Consider the following 22594-nt stretch of genomic DNA (forward strand, 5'->3'; position numbering starts at 1 on the left):
TCACACACACATATATAGAGACAGGGAGACACAGATGGAGTGCCACAAATAAAGAGCTGTATTGACCATATTCCATCTGCTGAGATACAGCACCGCACTAAAGGCTCGCTTAAAACAATGGGACTGTACACAAAAAAACCCCATAATATTCTTCCAAATCCAATATTATCCAGAAATAAAACGGCAACATTTGATTCGCTCCATCTTAAATTAAGATTTTGTTTGGAAAAACCAAAGGTCAGTGGATGACTATGAGCATACTAATGACATATGAGAATTCAGCTTCTTCTTTTTAATAGAAGGTGATATATTTCATTAAGAGAAAATCGTATTTCTTATTTGCATAATGTGAAATTTAGCACAAACAAGCGCATGATAATTGGCATCAAAAAATAGACTTGCAGGTAACCAATAGCAACATAAGAAGTAAGAAAAAAAAGTGTGCATTTGTGGCATGTGGTTCTTCTCACTTCTTCTTTCTTTCCAATTAACCTCGGCACTGTGAGCTTATCTACTGGTCTTTACACGTCATGCTCTCACCTGCTGCCATCAGTGCTGGATTTCTGCAGATGCCTCAACACACATATGTCTCTATGAGTTTGTTTTATTGGGGGGCGGGGAGGGGAAGGCAGTACATGTGCTGGTTGTGTTGGTCAACGCTGATTTTATACCAATCAAACCAAATTTTAAAAAAAACATTTTTTTAGAACAGGCTGTTACAGGGAATAAAAGAGATGTTGTAATTAACTCATGGACCTTTGGATAAATAAGAAAGAAAAACCCCACCAGTGCATCTGAAGGAGAACAGAGCTGACTAAGAGCTGAAAGCAGGCCAGTTAAGTATAGACACCTGGAACAGTCAGAATGTCACTGTGGGAGTCAATAAGACTTGGTGGGATATTGAAAACCAGAAAAAAAAAAATAAATCTAATTATGTAGCTAAGAAGAGAAAAATAAAAACAGACTTGGTTCTGCAACTCATTCCAACAGGCTGGTGGTAAAATGGGTGAAAGTTAAAAAAAACAGCAAGTGATAGAGCTGTTAAATAAAACAGATGGCATAATTCAGAGGTACCAAAAATAAAGACTGCTAAATACAACAAACTGTATTCATTTAATGTCAAGAGTAATAAAAGAATTCAAACACACATACACATACACTTAATTTAAAAAAAAAAAAAAAAAAAAAGCTTCTCACCTGTCTGTTCCGTTCATCTGTGATTCGCTGGATCTGGATCTTTTTCCTCCCCATGTCTGCTGTGATTGGCTGGGTTGTGGTGGGGGCAGGGTGGAGCTCGTGATGAGATCAGATGGCAAAGGTTGTGGCCGTCTTGATGCGTGTACAGGACCGCAAATGGCAACTAGGCGCCTGTCTTTCTCTCGCCCACACACTGTCCCTCACTCTCCCTGTCCCACCTGTCTGAAGCAGCTGGGCTCGTGACTCTTCCCCCACAGTGAAAAAAAAAGGAGTATGTAAGTAAGGAAGGAGCGAGGCCTCCTGGCAGAGCCTTCGGTTCACGGCGTGCTCAGGCTGTAATCATCCGCTCTGGGTCTGTACTGTGTTCCAATCCCACTCGGAAAAAAAATCAGATGATGATGGAGATGAAGATGATTATGATGATGATGATGAGTTATGGACCTAAAACAGAAGACAGCATAAGAGTTAGACCAAAAAACACGCATAGACTTTAAATAAATAAATAAAAATAAAATGCACATATAACTTGCTTTTATGTTTTGTGATGCAAATATTCTCATCTAGTATTCAGATTTAAATCTGACGTGGGCACGGCATAAACCTGAAGGCTGGTGTTTTGGAAAAAACCAAGTGGTAGAATGCCATGCCAGCATTGTCAGCATGGTCTGTGAATTGTTAAATCACTCCAGTTCATACAGTAACTGGTCTCAAGTAGAGATGTGCACAGGACTGTTTTTAATTCCTGCTTGCACGGTAATTATTTTTGTTTGTACCAGCGATATATTCAAATTAATTTAATTGGTACTATTTCCCAAAATATAAACAAACTATTAGTAATTTAAACCATCATGGCCCGGACCAAGCAGCTACTAAGGACCACTGCACATTCAGGATAATGAACATCTTTATTTGTCCCATGAGCTTCATGAAAGTGCACACTCTAGTCTCAATCAAATGGCCTGTGAAGCTTTCTGGTAAGCTTTATTTTACAAAAAAGCTGTATTTGTATCAGTTTAGAACACACTGTCTGTTCAAGCAGAATAATGTGTTTCTACTCGGTTACATCCCTAATCTGGACGCATCTCTTTAGCTAACAATAATCTGTGATAATTCCTCATCCTTTGCAAGAATAAAATGAACATATAAAATTCTGAGAATGTTTCTTGTCCTATGCCATTTCCTATTGTGTATTTGTATATGTATATGTATATGTATATGTAGTGTTATTAAAGATGATCATGTCAGTAAGGTTCAACTTAGGAGCGCAACAATGACCGACAATAGTGACACTAAAAGTTCAAATGCAGTGATGATGAACATGTACCTGACAAAGCATCATTTAGGGCAGTGCTGTCTCAGTGTTTAAGGTTAAATCATTAAATGTGTTAAAAATAGATGGCCTGCCTCTTTTGGGCCCTTGAGCATGGTTCCTAACCCTCAAGTGCTCAGCTGCTTCGAGTAAAAGGATATGTCAAGTAGATGAAAATGTAAAGCTTGCAGTGGCATTCCTACAGTGGCAGCATCTTGACAAGACTACTTGGATAAAACATGCATTCAGACTTGGTTTGTTGGTCTTTCTTTTCTTTTTTTTTTAGAAAGCAAGCTAGCTAAATAAATAGCCTTACTTGTACTTGACAGCAGTATCTTAACTATCTAATTAGCTTTGCTTTACCCATCAGATGTTTTCCAACAGAGTCTGCACTATTTAGTTAGTTTTACAAAGTGTAAATGAATAGAAATCCATGCTATCTTCGCTGTTGCATATGAAGAGTTTAGACGACATGTTGGCTCATTAAGATTCATGCCCACATGCATGAATCGTGGTAAAATGTTCTGTATCAGTGCTGATGATCTGGTGAAATAACTAATTAAGCTTCTAATAGCTAAGAAAAAGGTTAGTGTAATTAAACTGTACCAAGCTTTTCAGCCATGAAATATCTCTATTGGAGCTAAATAAAATGCAGAAGTCCACTACATTGAGCTTTGCCGAATATAGAGTTCTTTTAATATGTTAAAAATATGTGACAAATGTTGTGCTGTCTACATCAGACCTGCACACTACTCAGCCAAATGAATAATTAAAGAAATAGATCATTAAAGTAGTTCACAAAAAAAGGGTAAAAAAAGTAGCAATGCATCTCGAATGCTATGCATGTTTAACTGCCTAATAAGCAGACAGAAAGTGTTCTTTAGATAACGGCCAAGGAAATCTGAGCTAGACTGCAGGATGAGCAGCATGATGAGACTGAGAAGACACTCCTCTGGAGGTTTACATTTCCCTTGGAGCTGTTAGGGCAGGAGGAGGTGAGCTGTGCTGTATCAGCTTCATTAGAGACATCACAGCCACATCACTGAGCCTCGCCGTCCTGCGGCAGGATACTGCATCCCCGACTGCGCACGAGGCATGTGATTATAAACTGAACCAACACGCAGGTCTGAGAGCAGACAGCAATACATCTTCATGATAACCAGCGGCAGTGCGAATATGTACTGTATCTGTTATGAAATGAATTATATAAACAATTTCAGTATCATCTGATCATAACTTTCAAATGTTAGAGCTAATAATCGAGCTTTCATGTTGTATCCTACTTGTTGTTTAGCAATCGCCTGGGCACTGTACAAACAAATATTACCCTGTGTATACAGCAGTTCGGTTAAAAATAAAATACACTGAAACAAGCACTAAGCGCAGACGGCTGTGTGCGGGAGTCGGGACTTCCACAGTCAGCACATGTCTGAATGAATGGAAGCATGAATGAGCTTAATGCTACCTCAAAATAGACATGTGGGCTATGATAATTTTAAAACCTGCTATAACTATCTCCGCCTCAAAAAAAAGCCTTAAAATAGTGTTCTATATTTACACACAAATCCAGACTGCGTACACACTCGCATGACTGGAGACTGGAGCACATACTCTTACTACACACAGCACGGCATCAAGGAAATAGTATTTCCTCATCATTACTTCAAAGAAGGCCCTCTAAAGTCAGGGGGGAAAGCCCAGATTCAGGATTTATCCTCAGTTAGAGAATTCCTCAAAGCTTTATTCAGGGCAACACAGAATTTCAGATGGATTAGTTTTATCAGAGAAGGATGGGAAGCTGTTTCACATTGGGCAGAGTCAAGTTGATTATTATTATATTGTAGCTAGAACTGCAACAACTAATCGATAAAATCGATAATGATCAATTATGAAAATCTTTGTGAACGAATCTTATTATCGATTAGTCGGTCTGTGCGCGGCACGGGGTGGGTTTACTCATTACGTTACTTCTGTTTCGAAAACATACTTCGGACAGTAAATACTAAAGTTGTATCCCAAATGACGTCCTATATACACATACACTATACACTGTGTACTCTACCGTCTAGTGTGTGAACTTTAGAAAGGTAATATCATCTCAAATAGAACACTAGCATTTGTTTACTAACTGGAAGTAAAAGCCACTTCCTAGTCAACGGCGCATGATGATTTTATGCATTATTTTTATGGATGCACAAAAGCACTGAATTAAACTACAGTCCTAAATAAATAATATATATTCTGGAGTGTGTCTGTGTGTATTGGGTTCTTTTCAGACTTATATAATTGGACAAAAGTTTTAGTCTGAAGTTTATATTTGTAATACTCAGTTTGTGGATTTTATTTTAAATAAACCAAAAAAAAAAAAGGTACTGAAAGTTTTCCCCTCTCCAATCCGATTAATCGAAAAATAATCAGCCAACTAATCAATTAGGAAAATAATCGTTAGTTGCAGCCCTAATAGTAACAGACTGACAATTTCAATAAATTCAATAAATTGTTCAACAAACAAGATGATCAATCTATAATAATTGATCAATGTATTTTTATTTAGCTATTTTTTAAAAATAGTTAAAGTGGATAAAATTGGTTTCGAGAGAATTTTAGTTTAAAGCTGGACTTCAGGTAGTCAAGATCATTTCAAATGTAGTATTTGTTTTTTTGCTTTTTAATAGTATGCAAAGTGAAATTGACAAGAGACTAGCTTGGGAGGGATTTTTGCAAAACAACATAACTTTTCCTTTTTGTACGCTCTCGAAGAAAAAGCTCATGTAGGGCTACGTTTCAAATCATGTACTTCCAGAGTGTGCTAGCTGCTTTTACTGCAATTAATAGTACTTGCAGGGTAAACAGGGTAGTGGTGGTTTCATGGTTAATGCTCTAGGTTGCTGATCAGAAAAGTCACCTGAAGGCACCGCCAAGCTGCCACTGTTGGGCCCTTGGACAAGGCCTTTACAATAATGTAACAACAGTCACATTTTGTACTCAACAATCTGAAAATTGGCAATTGTTCCCAGGGAGACTGATATGATGTGAGATATGCAGCCAAGACACTAAAATCTAATATAACTACTAATACCAAAATACTAAAATCCAGCTCATGTCCACTTGGGAGCTATGATAGTTTACTAGCCGGGTTGGGATTACGGATGGCAGAGGGACAAGTAGATGTTTCCAAATTGTTTATTTATGTATATTTATCCATACTGCCATGAGAGTAAATGTGTACTGACATTTTTAGTAGTTTCTTGGGCATAAAAAAAACAACATATTAAACAATTTATTGTTCTATATAATTTTCTACATTTGAATGGTTTAAAGTTGTCTGTGTGAAGACTGTGTTAGTTAGGACTCCTGTTCAATTTGAGGCTTATTCAAAACACACACACACACACACACACACACACACACACACACACATACATACACACACATACACACACATACACACACCAAGCTGCTGGGTTTTATGGAACTGTCCCTGTCGTTAGCTTGATTATTTCATTCTGTGGTGCACTGTGGTTGGTAAATGTGACACCATCATATGCATTCATCCTACAGAGAAATGTTTGTGGTGACCGTTCTTTCTCTGCAGATAGAAAGTATGTGTTGATAGGAAGAAAGGACTCGTCCAGCTTCAAAGGCACTGCTGCGTCAGACTGCGCGTTGGAATATGAGGCCAGCACACATGAAAAGCCTTCTTTATCTGCAAACCCGAGTCAGACACTAACCTTTAACCCTGGGAGCACACAGCAGACTGCTCCCCAGCTCTGATCTGAACCACTAAGAGCATGCACTAAACTGTTCCACTGCACAACCGTCTCAAAGCGAAAAGGAGAGCTGCATTCTGTAACACTTACACCAACCAGTCAGTTCTTTTGAGTTAGAGGAGAGGCTTTTTTCAGAGAGGACTGTCAGACAGGACTTGGCATGGCAGATCTTAATGGAGTTCACCGGCCAAGATCTTAATGGAGTTCATTTCTATATACTCAGTAAAACCCACACTTTGACCTCACAAGGTAAAATAGATTGCAGTTGAGTGGAATCTGAGTTGATTTCGTGACGTGACTGACTGTAAGTGTTGGGTTTCAGATTTTTCTAGAAGGCAGTTCAAAATGAGATCTATACAATCGGTCTGTAAAAAAGCCTTGTGGAGAAAAGCGCTCTCAAGCAACTTAATTCAAGTCCAAATTACAGTGCGAGCTGTAAGCATATAACTTTCAAATCAGCAATCAATCACAAAACGGACAGGAGTTTATAATGATAGAATCCAGGTACTTATTTTATATATATATATATAAATATATATATATATATATATATATACACACATACATAGACAAATATTACTCCTAAGCCCACAACATAACCCGAACCCTGCTTTAAATAACATAAATAACATACACACACCAAAAGGATACCATCATAGACAATGATTGCGCTTGAATGAAGACCACAGATTTTCCACATAAACGTATTTAATGGTTTATTCTGAACATTACCATTATCGCATTGCCAGTAGTAATGTAGTTACCAGTAGAATAGTTGGACTTTTTTCAAGCTTGCAAGTGGCACAGCAGAACAGTGTTTGTTTTATCGCCGGGAGATTGCGAGTTCCCAATGATGCCGTAATACTGAGCGCAAAAGACAAAAACAGAGACATCTATGGCATTGCTCTCTCACTGTCAATCACTGTGTCAATGACTAATCCTCTGTGTGATATAGTGCATGTTGTAGTTTGAAAAATGTGTTAATGGGGAAGTTAGCCTACATCCTCCCTGGTTTGTAGCTGTGGCATGATAGGGGTTAGTGGGTGGGAACTTGCAGATGGCCAAATTGGAGAAACCCATTATTCTGATATAAATGGTTTATTTATTAGTAGTAATCGTCAACCTCCTAAAAACAAAACCCCCTTTTTATGGTGGTCATGTGAATGCCTGGAGTTGCTTAAAGTCATGTCATGGCAATCAACTTAAACAGCTCTCTGCTCCAGACGTAATCAATGCCTCAGTTCCAGACTATCAGGTTTTTGGTGCTGGAACAGAGTTGATTATGCTAGCGGAGACCTGGCTCTTAATAGCTCTTTTGTGATGGAAAAGCATGGAATGGTCTGACATTAGAGAAAAAGAGGTAACATGACTCTTGGATACATATACAGGTGCACCTAAATATATATATATATATTATATATATATATATATATATATATATATATATATATATATATATATAAAGGAAAAGTATTTTCCCGTAATTGAATTCAAAAAGTGGAACTTTCATATATTCTAGATTCATTACACATAAAGAGAAATAGTTCAAGCCTTTTTTTTATTTTAATCTTGATGATTATGGCTTACAGCTCATGAAAATGAGATACCAGAAAAATCCAGTTTCTCAAAAATATTATAATAAAGAATTTATAATACAGCCATGTCAACCTGAGACGAGCTCTAATCAGCTAATTAACTACACATTTTTACTAAAAAAACTATTGCTCAGTGGTCTGGTCAAAAGTCCCCTTTTCACATGAAAGTAAATTTTGCATTTCATTTGGAAATCAAGGTCCCGGAGTATTGAGGAAGAGTGGAGAGGTCCAGTGTGAAGTTTCCACAGTCAGTGATGATTTGGGGTGCCATGTCATCTGCTGGTGTTGGTCCACTGTGTTTTCTCAAGTTGAGAGTCAATGCAGCATCTACCAGAAGATTTTAGAGCACTTCATGCTTCCATCTGCTGACGAGATTTATGGAGATGCTAATTTCCTTTTCCAGCAGGACTTGGGCTGCCCCACAGTGTCAAAACTACTAATAACTGGTTTGCTGACCATGGTATTACTGTACTTGATTGGCCAGCCAACTCGCCTGATCTGAACCCTATAGAGAATCTATGAGAGACACCAGACCCAACAATACAGACGAGCTGAAGGCCGCTATCAAAGCAACCTGGGCTTCCATAACACCTCACCAGTGCCACAGGCTGATTGCCTCCATGCCACACGACACTGATGCAGTAATTCGTGCAAAAAGAGCAAGTAATTGAGTGCATAAATTAACATATTTTTCAGAAGGTCGACATTTCTGTATTATAAATTCTTTATTCTAACATTTTGTTGAGAGACTGAATTTTTGATTTCCATGAGCTGTAAACTGTAATCTTCGAGATTAAAACAAAAAAAGGCTTGATATATTTCTCTTTATGTGTAACAAATCTAGAATATATGAATGTTCCACTTTTTGAATGAAATTATGTAAAAAAAAATTAGCTTTTCCACGATATTTAAAATTTTTGAGATGCACCTGTATGTGCACAAGAACAATACAAACAACTCCACAGTTGCTCAAAAGGCATAAGGAACTAGTGCGAGTTCATGAGGACCAAGAGCAGTTGTACAGATCATAATAAGCAGAAAAAAATTAAATGTGTAATTACCTTGCTGGATGATGCAATAATCATATGTGATGTAAGAAATCAAAGATGAACCCCTGCAAGATCAAATTTTCCAATTTATTTAAAAAAATTATGTTTGTATTTTAATAAATAATAAACCCAGCACAAAGCTGATAGTAGCAAGCTGACCAGATAACGCTAGTGGCACTGACTAAAACACAATCACTTCCTGAACGAAAAAGGCATGCTGCTTGTGCTGGTCTTCAGAGTTTGATTACAAGCTGTCTTTGTTACTCAGTATATGTTTGAGAGAGATTATTGCAAGATATAGCTCAAAGACAATTAAAGCGCTACTGGTTTTAGAGACAAATCTTCCGTACTTCCCCACATGCCTACTCATTTTGATGGCAGATACTCCTTCACCACTGAGCTCTGCTTCTCGTCCTACACATATGATGTCATCTATGCATAGGAAGCTTCAATACTCATCGCGGTAACAATAAAAATAACATTGTTCAGCCGCAATTTTAATGTTCTTCCCAAATCTGGTGCAAAAGATAGTGGTATTCATTGCGTAATATTAGTGGTTTTCCGAGTGATAAGTGATGACATTTTTAATAATCGCTAAAATAAGTCAATACAGTATTGAATGGCAGCATAGTGCATACTGATCATATTTACGTAATGGAAACAATCTACTGAAGAAGTAATTAGAAAATCACTGAAATAATTACAGCTCTACATCTTTCACGTACTCCTGCCTGAGAGAAACCTTATCAAACACAGTGCTGCTGCAATCCATCTTATGCTGACGTGCTCTGAAGCACCAGAGTTCCACTTGGATAAGCACAGAAGGCGCACATCCATGTGTGGGCATACGCCATTCTGTGCAACTGTGAGTGCGAGAACATGTAATCTCCTCTGCAGGGTGTGAGAGAGAGAGTCCAGTTTTGTCATCCCTGCCTGGAACTGAAGGCAGAGTAGCCTGGGGCTTAGAGATAAGAGCCAGCGCCTGGACTGGGACTGGATTCGGGCCAGAGCAGCGCACAGAAATCCATCACCTTTGCAGCTTAGCACAGGATCCCCGTGTACTGAACAGCACAGTTGTCAGATGTTTAATTCAGCTCATTGCAAAAGAGCTGCTTCACAAACAACACCCAAACCACAGCTTGCTCAATGACAGTCATCGACAGCCATATGGTGCCAGTCCTGGAACTGGTAAAAGAGTCAAAACTGACGCAAAAGCAGTGGAGCATGAAGAGCAAGCACAGGCTTCAATGAGAGTGTACTGGGAAGATGCAAGCTTGCATTGTGACTCTGTATACAGCTGGGTGAAAATGAGATTTGTATTTTAGATTGTTACAGTAATTAACAAAAAGCAGAACAAAACATTCTGTAAAACTGAGCTACGACAGAGAAGCCTGTCTGAAAAGACTATTCTGTACTCATGATGTGACTAGCTTCACAGCTACAGGCCCATATTCTGTCCATAATCACCTTTAAATGGACAAACACATCAACGAAATACATAGGCTGCAGATAACCGTTCCGGTTTTTAGAAGTCCAAGAAATATAACTGCATATAAATACAATACTGACCCATTTCATGCATGGTATTAACATCTGTCTCAGGTGATTGTATCACAGGTGGACAGTGCTAGATGCAGATCTAAATGACTACATGCAAGTGGTCACATCTAAACTGCCCAGTCACCTGTCTTGCCAGGTTCAAGGAATCGGGCTACTTTAAAAAAATAAATAAAAAATTGTCCACAGCATGGGCATTTTGCATGCATTAAATGAATTCGATCTCTGCATTAAAACATGCATACTGAAGATGTAAAGTCTGCTCTAATATGGGTGTTTCTTCTTACCACTCTCAAAATAAGCACCGCTCTTTATTATATAAAAATAGTGCTGTGAAAAAGTATTTGCCTGATTTATTCTGTTTTTGTGTATCTCTCATACTAAAAAGTTTTAGATCTCAAACAAAATACAACATAAGACAAAGACAAGTGGGGTAAACACACAATACAGTTGTTCTTTCTTTATTTTTTTATTGAAGGAAAAAAGTTATCCAACAGCTATCACCAGTGTTACAAAATAAATTGTAACAAAATAAATTAATTGCCCACTTAAAATCTGTTTGTGCGATAACTGCAACCAAACGCTTCCAATAATTGGAGATTAGTCTTTCACTTACATCTAGGACTAGGACTTACACCTATGCTTTGGATCATTATCTTGCTGCATAATCCAGTTGCGCTTGAGTTTCAACTTACGGACTGAAGACTGGATATTCTCCTTTAAGATTTTCTGGTAGAGAGCAGAATTCATGTTTCCCTCAATTATTGCAAGGTGCCCAGGCCCTGAAGCAGCAAAGTATCCCCACACTATCACACTTCCACCACCATGCTTGACTGTATATATGATGTTCTTTTTGTGGAATTCTGTGTTTGGTTTATGCCAGATGTAAATGGCATAAAATGGCCCTGTCTTCCAAACAGTTCCACTTTCGACTCATCATTCCACAGAACATTCTCCCAAAAGGTCTGAGGATCATCAAGGTGAGTTTGGCAAAATTCAGAGGGGCCTTAATGTTCTTCTGGGTTAGCAGTTGTTTATCTCTCACCACTCTTCCATGGATGTCATTTTTGCCCAGTGTCTTTCTGATAGTGGAGTCATGAACAGTGACCTTTATTGATGCAGTAGAGGCCTATATTTCCTTTGATGTTGTCCTTGGCTCTTTTGTGACTTGCTGGATGAGTAGTTGCTGTGCTCTTGGAGGAATTTTGGAAGGTTCTGGGAAGGTTCACTACTGTGAGTTTTTTCATTTGGAGATAATGGCTCTCACTGTGGTCCTTTGGAGTCCCAGAGCCTTTGAAATAGCTTTGTAGCCCTTCCCAGACTGATGTATTTCAATCACCTTCCTCATCATTTCTGGAATTTCTTTTAACTTTCGCATAGTGTGTTACTGGGTAAGACATTTTAACCAACTTCATGCTGTTGAAAAAGTTCTATTTAAGTGTTGATTTGATTGAACAGGGTTTGCAGTAATCAGGCCTGTTTGTGTCTAGTCCAGCTGAACCCCATTATGAATTCAGTTTCATATGGGGAATTAGTAACTATGGGGGCAAATACATTTTCACACAGGCCCAGTTAGTACTGGATAACTTTTTTTGCTTCAATAAATAACAGTTTCATTTAAAACTGTATTTTGTGTTTACTCAGGCTACCTTTGTGTTATCTTAGATTTTGTTTTAATTTCTGAAACAATTTAGTACGAGATGTACACAAAAACAGAAGAAATACTTTTTCACAGCTCTGTATACAGTATACTCATTCTCACTGCTACTGTTATCTATAATAATACCACACAATTTTAGCACCTTGGTCAAATAATTATATTAGGAAACACTGCTTCATTAAAGAATATGGTATGATGGTTACTTTTAAATATTACAGTGATTTTGTTTTGGTTTATAGTTCTCTCAATTTTTACATATACAATTGCTGAAAAGCAAATCAAACATGATTAACTAAGCAAAAGTTGCACAGAATGCCTCACCGTTAGACGACAGTCTAGAGTATTATTCACTTTGTATAACTTTGTAGAGTATAACTTTATCCCGACGTTTTAATTAGGAAATGCCATCCAACTTTGTATGACTTTTTGTCTTGTATTGGCTTGTTTTGGGTCTGGCTTTGAAGTGATCTCAGGTTGCTTTTGGCAGATCTGGCAAACACACTACTAACAAAATATGACCACACATGGTCACTGAAGAGACATTCGAGGCACATGAATATACCTGATGTGAACGGAAATCCTTCTTGTCTGTCCAGTTGTTACTGGATCACCTGAAATGGACGTTAAGCCTGAACAGGCCACTGTGACCTGTATGTCTTGTGTTTAAACTTTGGTATTTTTAGCACATTGAATATTTTTGTTTCATTTGAGCATGAACTAGCGGAATTAAGTTGCTAATAAAAGAACACTACAGAACAGATAATGCACTGTTTATGTGAGATTATTGCTCTACAGAACCTTCGTTCTAGCCTAAGTGGGGCAGTGATGGCACTTATGATGCCCTATGGGACACTCTCCAGTGATTTACTCCAACCTTGGGTTGTATTGTCAGCACCAACTGCAGGATATTTTCAGCCTGTTGCCTCATGTTCCCTGACTGGCAGGCACTTGCTTACACCAACATGGTCACTCAGCTGCTGACCACAGTGTACTGCCATTTCTTCTTTTCAGTGTACGTTCTGTTCACTGTATGATGATTCTATAGTGTAGTGGTGTGTAAAAGTGAGGACCATGATTGTATTTTTTTTTGCAGACACACAACATGAGAGCTAAGCAACAAATCATATGAGGAACCTGATCTGTAAAGGGAGGGGGGGGCTACAATGCAAGGGCAGCATTTCTCCTGGCAGGACAGAGAGAGGCAGAACAGGAAGGGGGATGGGCTCTGATTCTCAGCTGCTACTGTCTAACCTTTCAACAGAGTAAACCAGCAAACTGTAACTTTCAGGCACCAGTAACTAGGTTTATATACTTTAAATCATCTGGGCTTTTTGTTTTTGTTTGCAGACATTACACAACATACAGATGGAAAAAGTGGTGGATAAAGTTGGGGCAAAATCAATAGCATAATGTAATAGCTTAAACCCTCAACGTCACACAATTCAATACCTGTGTGGCAAAAAAAATAACAATTCTCAAAAACATGTATTTCTATTATACACTATATGTACTTTGATACATGGGTTTGCTAACAATTTCCCCGAAATAAAGTAATGTTTTGAAATGTAAAAAAATGTAATTAATACTTTAATATCTACAAAAATTTGTCATTCTTTATATTTACAAATGTCACTTGTATTTAATATATTCATTTTTAAGAAGTGTTTAGATCTGTAAAATGTTTTACATTTCACATTTTTTCAAGTGTAAGCATGACATAGCATCAAATCAGCTGTAACTACTTTTAAAAATGTAAAAAATAAAATAAAATAAAATAAAAGATAGTGATATCCATGATATCTTAGCAAAGTATACTGTGACATAATTTATCATAATATCAATATTATATTGTAGTATCACTCAGCCGTATGGCAACCTTACGAAAAATCTAGTTTTGACCAAAACTGTTTCTGCCTGCAATATACTTTGACACATCTACAATAAGAAAATGAATATATTTCACCAAAATGTAGAAATGTTTTATTAACTTTTCAACAACTGGGAAGTAACCAGTTTTTAACATGCTATAGCTTTACTTGTGACATACAGTACGTGAAAGAAAAGAAAAAAAAAACTAATACAATCCAGAAAGGTTTTAATATAGTTTCACCATGAGAAGGCTTTCCCTAAGCCTCCACACATTTCAACACCTACTCTGTCCAGTATTTATTATTAATGTCTATTAATATCAGTAACTGCTTGTAGAAAACAAATATTGATTAGCAGGCTCGGAGAGTAATGGGATACATGTAATGTAACGTAATCAGGATACAAAAAACTGGTAACTGTAATCCTTTACAGTTACGTTAAAAAAACAAAGTAATCAGAATACAGGTATGTTTAGTAAAAAACGGGAATACTATTAGGATTAAATAAATTTCCCATAGAAACAGTGCCCATGACCATATAAGGTCATTTTTACTTTCATGTTATCACATTGCTTCGTATTACACGGTCATTCAAATGTGTAAATGATGGCAGAAGACACACAGGTGGCATCTAATATTTTATTTTATTGCATGGACATCCAAAGAATGTAGGGAAAAAATGTCAAACATGGGCAGAGTAAAGCCAATTTTATTTAAATATATTTATGTGATGTAAATAGTGTGTCTTTTCAATAGTAAATAGTGTGATCTTTTATTTATTTGTTTGTTTGCTTATGTATTTATTTATGTATTTATTTATTAAAACAAATCCAAACATTGAACATGTTTTTAAGCTCTAAAATAAGCTCTACATAAAAGTATTTTAGATCATATTGCTTTTTTCTTGACTTTATTTACATGTGACCTTGAAGTATTCCGAAAATAATCAGATTACATTACTTTCATATTGTGGTACTGATTACATTTTTAAAGTAACCCTCCCAACCCTGGTGATTAGTGAGAATACAGCGAGACACACAGTACTGCTGTGGGAGTGTGAAGAGTCTGCAGGTGACACTGACCTGTTTATCTCAGCAGCAGTGTGATGAATGTGGTCTGACCTGTCAGTTGACAACGCAATGCTAGAACTAATAATGAAAGAGCTCTATCTGCTTACAACAATCACACGCTGCAAGGACCCGCAACCACCAAACACCAATGCAACAGCAGATAATAACACAAAACAAACAACTGAATTATTTCTTACACATTACTCCAGTCCTATGACGATGGGGTGTGGCGCAAAACGTCCCGAAAAGGGGAATACCTCCACTATGCAGCGACACACCAATAGCATCAGCATGAGTAATGTTAATACGTATGAAAAGCTGGTTATACGCACGTCATACGCTGTGTGTACTGGTCTGACAGGCAAAAAATAAACCCAAGAATCACGTAGATGTAGATGTATGACATCTTACATTTTATGGCTGGTAATGTCTCAATTCATAATCAAACAGCCAAAGAGAATTATTTTCAAGAAAGCAGTGCATTAAAAACACACAGTTAGGAGCTATTGACTCCTCCTGACTATTTTGTAGAGTAATGTATTGCTCTAATGATTATGTCCATGTTTCAATAACAAACTCAACAAATGACAAATATGAAATTACAAACTTAACAAACTGACCAATGAGAATTGAGAAGTTTCAGCTTAATCTTGCTTATTTTCTTCTTGGAATTATAGAGTTTAATATCTAAAGGGTAACTCTGAAAATAAAATAAATATCGAAATATTCAAAGTTAGTGAGCCAGTAATATTCCAATACTTATGTAGTAAGCCAAATAAAATGTGCAACAATTTACTTTATTGTTACTCTACTAAAGCCCTTCAGAAGGAACATATTAGCAGGTAGGCTGAATTAGTATTGAATGCTAAATTCTCATACTTTATAGATAAATGATAAACCACTGGCTAGCAGTAACATCGCTCATTATTTAGAAGTAATTGATAAGACTTTTACCAAACAGATCCAATTTCTTAGTTACAGTTAATACATAGCTGTTAACATATTCTCTCCTGTGGTGTTTGCGTGTGTGTGCGTGCGGGAATAAGTTGTTATAATCAACATCACCAGACTTAAAATCTAACAAATGCACACTTCCTCTTCAAGCTTAGAGTAAATACACACAAGTCTATAGTAAAGTAAATGACACTGCCTCCAGAGAATGTGGGCCTCAAGAGAAACTGTACACAAAGTTCCACTATACACCACGTGTTGTTTAGCATCTAACATAGCTTATACCCTATTCCACCTGGGATGTCAATCAAAACATCTCCTTTTGCTATTATCCATTGATTTGCAGGCCAACAGCTGCAGAGACAATACACTACACTGAGTAAGGCGGCTGGTCCAAACTACTCAGAGATTACACTTTCCATAGTCTCTTACGCTTTTCTAAGATTTATTAAAAGTATATTATTTAAGATTGATTAAGATTTCTTTATATTAAGGGCAGAGCTGTAGCAGTCTACACACCAGGACCCAGGGAGATGACCGTGAAGTGGTTTCTATTTCTGCGCTCACTAACACTTCCCTTAAATCACTGAAAAACTTACATCACTAAAATTCACTGGGGTTCAAATTCAAATCTTAAACCAGTCCATCAACTAAACGACAAATATGACTGCTCAGAGAAACCCATTCTTTGTAAGTTTTGTAAGTAATAAAAATTTTAAAAAAAATAATAAATAAAAAAAAAGGCATAAGCAGAGCGAGAGAGCCGGAAGGAAATAAGTTTTTAAACTGATTAAGGCAAACCACACTCAAAATGACACTTTAGCAAACCATAAGCCCTGAGGCCGAAACTTCGAGCAATGCCATTACATTCCATAAGTTCATTGAAAAAACTTAGTTTGGAGGTTATCCTTGTTTCTCATGTACAAACCTTCTTCAATGGTTACAGTTCCACGTGTTCACTCATGACCAATATCCTTATAGGAATAGAGTATGGTGTGTCCTGTGTGCTGTGCCTGTCTGACAGAAGTGACTTGTCCAGCAGTGACCCTGTAATGGTGGGACCTCGATCAGCTCTCCTCTCACTCAACCCACCCTCCCCTCACCCTCTGTCCTTATATGCCTTCAACAACTGCCTCCAATACATCAGCGTCCACGCTGGTAACAGACAGGGAGGCTGGGTGTTACTGTGGGGTTTGTAGTAAAGCTGTTAGTCAGATCCTCATTTCCCTTGCCTATAAGTTTTCTTATATATATATATGTGTGTGTGTGTGTGTGTGTGTGTAGCCATGCTAGATGCAGCTGCCTACTCACCTTTTGTTCCAGCTCCCCCTCACACATTAGGGGCTTTAACACCACAACTACTAGTCTTAAATGAACTGTATCTCAAAAAGCCACTGAAATATAGCCGCTGCTTTACAATTGCTATGTGCATCACCCTATTATCACCCCAAAGTGGTTTATTTTCCAGTAACAGCAGTTTTATTCCACTTACCAAACCACAGACTTTTGTGAACAATTAAAACGTTTCAAATTTATTAACAAATGAGGTCACGATTTTCAGCAGTTTATAGTTGCATTTAACATTGTGACACATTCAAGTGACCAGTTAGTTCCTGCTATCACTTACATTATAACAGCTATAAACATACTCATCCTCTCACCAGCCGCACTTTTTTCCTTCTTGAAGTTAATAATAATAATAAAAAAATACGGCTTGTTATAGTAATAATTAAAGTGCAAACTCCTCTGTCCTGAAGACTTGCAAATGACAGAAAACGTACACTTAAGACTCTTTCCATAAGTGTTAAACAAACAGCCAGCCATATCAACAATTATATTTTTCTTTGTTAAATAACAGTTTTAAAAAAATCTATCTATTATCTTTTATCGATCTAGCAGATGTACATCTTCCAACATACAAGTACCTTTAAATGAGCTGTTACTATAGAAAAGATAATGTACTAGAAAGAACACATTAATATAAATTCATGAAAAGGATTTGAATTGCAGCTTATAGAAACTTAATTGCAGTTATGGAAAATTATATCAACCTCTTCTGAATAATCAGATTTGAAAATTCAACAGCATTGTGGTATAAACAGCAGTAAGCAGAGGTATGCACCCTCAAAGCTCTCTCTACACTGTATACATGTATACACTTTAGGGCTTTACACATTTAACAGTTGTGAACCCTGAAAGAGAACTTTCACATACTAGGCAGCTCATAGTATAACCATGTGGAGCTGAAGTGCATGTACAGTGCACAAATGCTTCCCAAAGAGGGACACACACAAGCTTTGACCTTCTCTGACCTTGCAGTCTCTACAGGCTTTTGGGGTATGGGAATTCGGAGGCCACGACTTTTGTTTAATAGTTGGGTCAGTGCATTTTCAAAAGAGCACAGTTTCTACTAGCATAAAATGTGAGAAAGGGTTAAAGTGAACAGTATACAAACTATTTTGTATATAGCATAACTTGTATTCTATAAACTATATGAATGCTATTAAAATCTATAAAAAGGGGGAGGAGAATTTGCCAGTGGTGGAAATAAACAAACAAGAGAGGTCTAAAACACAAGAGCAGTGAGCCAAAACTCTGAAGTCACAATAACAAGCATAACAAACATCACTGATAACGAGTCTGGTCCTATTTCCTCTCTCTCTCACTCTCTCTCTCTTTCTCGGTCTCTCACTCTCGCTACTCTCTCTCCGTGTCTGTCTCTCTATCTCTCAACATTCTCTCCCTCTCTTCTGATAAGTGAAGTGCTCAATGTTTTGCACACAGTGCTGGCGCCGAGCCTAATAAGGGGATCTGTGTGTGTGATTGCCTTTGCTTCTCTTCCGGGCAACATGTTGGTTGTACACAGGCCGGTGTGGCACAGCACGCCTGTAGAGAAGCAAGGCTTACCGAGGATGAGCGCTGTGCTCTCATGCTTCTGAAAATATAATATCATGGGGGGGAAAAATTGGCAAGACCAAAAGGATAAAGATAATTCATGCCTTTAGGGTTAACATTTATATTTCAGCTCCAGCGCTGCGCTAGCCCCGTCTGGTCTGAGAAATATGAACATATCAATGAATCTATCGTGAAAATGAGCTCATTCGCTTTCACACAAATCAGCCCTCAGAATAATCAACGTTATGCTCATTTTCAAGAAAATCTCATTCGGGAAAAGCAGCATGACATTGCTCTCTCCTAATTTGCTATTTATTTTTGGCCAGATTTGACTGCAGTGTCACACTGGAAATAAGTGGCCTATGAAAGATATAACAGATAACCTCTGCTCGAAGAAAAAAAAAAATTTAAGCTTCAAGAAAACCTGGGAATTAGGTTCATTTTCGTCTTACGGGTACGTAATACATGTTTACAAAGTATGAATAATTATGTACAGTTTTCAATGCTAATTGGGTCAGCCTAATCTTGGGGTTTTGTCTGATTTCGTTGTCTTTCCCCACAGTGCTGTTATGAAAACTGGCAACCTGAGCAAACATAGGCTGCTGTGACAGGAGATTCATACATGTAGAGATGAACAATCGCAATTCTCCCCACTTGCATCACTGAGTGGCGTAGGAGGCTGGCAGTTTCGAGCAGAGGAATGTCAATCAAGCATGCTCATTAGAATATTAGGATGACGCTTTGACTGCACTCAGATCGACTAAAGTTTAGTTTTATACAAATATTATTATGTTCTACACTATGTTCCCTGGGGCTTGAAATCTTTAAGCATGTTTAACAACTAGGACTTTTTTTAAAAAAATAAATAGTTTTGAGTAATAGTCATATTTGTGTTTCTAGACTGTCAGTTGACTCCAAGCAGCATTAGTTAGTCTGCTAGCGAGATATTCTAAGCAGTGGACTGATAGGACTTTCAGTTCTCTATTTTTTCTGTAAGTGGGACTGAAATTTCCAGCCTGTATGCAAAGCAGGAAAAAAACCCCACCATACTGCAAAAAAGTTGTTTCATTATACATTTACAAAGATCAACTTATTGTTGAGTAAAAGCATTGAGGAAAAATTTTTGTTTTGCCCAATTTCAGCTTTGCTTCTAACAAATTTACATTAGCTTAATAAAAAGGGGAAAACAAGAATCTGTGTAAAAACAGAGAAAGCTGTTACCAGTTTATCGGGAATGACCTAGTCACTGAGATTGAACTAAAAGGTTTTGTAGAAGTTAGCTGACCTCCACGCTGCCGGCTGTTAGGGTGCGCATAACCAACTGCTTTTTAGTGTTAAATAAACACATTTTATTGGTTATGAGTTGTTGGGAAGTGGCCCACACACAAGCAAAGGAGTCTCTTACACCATTACCTTCCTACCATTCCATACCGCTCCTTCATACACACACACACACACACACACACACACACACACGCACACACGCACACACACACCCCTCTTCACAGAAACAGCTGACGTTTTACAAGGCCCCCAGCAGCTGACAGTCTACAGGTGGGTGAGAGCCGACTCTCTTTAACTCTTTATATTCCAAAAAAGGACATAAGTCAGCTGGATACTAGGGCTGTGTGATTAATCAAATTTTCGATTTCAATTTCAATTCTGGCATCTGACGATGATGAAAACAAAATAATCGAGATAAAATTATTATACAGCAGCGCACTTTCACCACTCCCTAAAAGGCCAAACTCGATCCCCACCAGGCTGTGGCATTTTTAGTTTAGCTCGAGCCAAGATGACAGAAAGTGAGCCTTTGGTCCACAAGGAAGATAAAACCATTTCAGCCGTTTGGAAACAATTTGGTTTCAAGGAGTCCGATGTGGAACAAAAAGAAATAACGTTTGGTATCATGGGGCTCATTTCCTCTAGCGTCATGAAGCCTGGTCTAAGTACACTCATTTCCTTTCTAGAGCTCACTAATAGTGAGAAACTACAGGCTGATCAAAACCAGGAGATGGGATTTAATTGGTTAAGGAAGTTTAAAGTTCATTTCTGGCAATACATCAGAGCAGTGGTAGCTCAGTGGTTAAGATGTTGGACTGATCAGAAGGTCATGAGTTCAAATCCCAGCAAGGCCCTTAACCCTCAGCTGCTCAGCTGTATAAATGAGAAAAAGGTAAGTCACACAGGATAAGGGCGTCCGCCAAATGCCATGAATGTAAATGGTAATACGATTTGCCAAAATGCGTCATGTGATGAGTTTACAAAAGAGACATCAATACAGTAAAAAGAGATGCGGAAAACGCAGAAATTTCTTGTATTAGCTTGAATAAGTAAGGAAAGTACATGTAGAGGCTTAGTGATAGAAATTATATGTATATATATATAAATACATATATATAATTTTGTTTTACATTATTTTTTTTCATTTGCATGATATTTATTTAATGAAATTCACTGTTAAAATTAGAATTTTTTTTAAAGTTCAATAAATGCATGATGTTTCCAAAGTCAATGTAAAAGTCCAAAGTAATCGGGTTTAATAATCGTGATCTCAATATTGACCAAAGTAATCGTGATTATGATTTTTGCCATAATCGAGCAGCCCTACTGAATATTCCCTAAAACCCCAAGCCTTCACACTACATTCCTCAGCAATTCCCCTATAATGACATACCTACACAGTCACACATTTGTGTACACACACACACACACACACACACACACAAACACCTGTTCTTGCCTCACAAGTGAGCTAAGGAAAAAAAAAAAAAAAACTACAGGATGTTCTCATGTCAAACATAAAAACAAAAAAAATTTCACCATCAGAATAAAGTTTCCTCAGTCCACATTTTAGTCCAGTTATGTGCTCTGAGGAGTTATGCAAGTAGTTCAGTCGATAAAGATGAGTAGTATCAATTCAAGAGAAAACCATCTGGTGATTGTACAAAAAAGTATGGACTATGCCCTGTACTGAAACCAGACTGCTTGTCTCCTAGCATTCATCAGATTTCATGTTCAGACTGCTTTAGGGCCACAAATGCACATGAAGAAACGCAAGCATGCACACACGCACAACTACCCACGTACAAAAACAATCAAAATGTGTCACTCTGCAAGCAAAAAAGGGGGATTTTTCTTCCCTTCCTCCTCTGATCCTGGCAAATGTCCCAGTTCTCTATATTGCCTGCATAACAAGCAATGAGAAGAGGCCAGCCATGAGTCTCACTACATTGTGCTAGAGACAGTTTGCACAGATGGCCATTTACTGCAGTCGTACAGCTAAAAAACAGAAAAGAGAAAAGCGTGATAGAAAGACAAAGCAGAATTAACAGTACAGTAAGTGTCTGATACCCCATCATGAGAATGTAGGGAGCAGGTGGAGAGACACAGGAAAGAGAAAAAAAAGAGAAGGGTCTCAGATCAAAGGAGCAGAGTGAGAATGATAGAGTGAGAGAAAGAGGGGGAGGAGGGTGTAGTGTTTCAACTCTTGGCCAGAGCACTTGCTGTTTCAGCTGTGCATGAGAGATGGCCAGCCCCTGCTCTCACGCCACTGTAACCCCTCGCGCTCACCTCCATCAGAAGTGGCATGTCTTGCCCTGGCAGTCCCCAAAGCCCTGAGCAACAGCGGCACTGTCTGTCTGATCATCTCCGTGTCTCAACTTCTCATGCG

At 37.9% G+C, this 22594-nt stretch overlaps 1 protein-coding gene across 11 annotated transcripts in view; it reads right to left on the reverse strand.

Moving 5' to 3' along the window:
• The window catches only part of mef2d (myocyte enhancer factor 2d), a 62505-nt gene that overhangs the window by 25324 nt on the left and 14587 nt on the right, over positions 1-22594 (reverse strand). For 9 of the 11 annotated variants that reach the window (XM_053629333.1, XM_053629359.1, XM_053629351.1 and 6 more), the window contains one exon: positions 1198-1638. In XM_053629333.1, the coding sequence (XP_053485308.1) occupies positions 1198-1251 (54 nt within the window). In that variant the 5' untranslated portion in view covers positions 1252-1638. Of the gene's footprint in view, positions 1-1197; positions 1639-16954; positions 20936-22594 lie in introns of those variants that run through there. The other 2 variants (XM_053629315.1, XM_053629386.1) reach the window with 1 other exon arrangement.

Source organism: Ictalurus furcatus, chromosome 1, assembly GCF_023375685.1.
Source record: "Ictalurus furcatus strain D&B chromosome 1, Billie_1.0, whole genome shotgun sequence".
Lineage (NCBI taxonomy): Eukaryota > Metazoa > Chordata > Actinopteri > Siluriformes > Ictaluridae > Ictalurus > Ictalurus furcatus.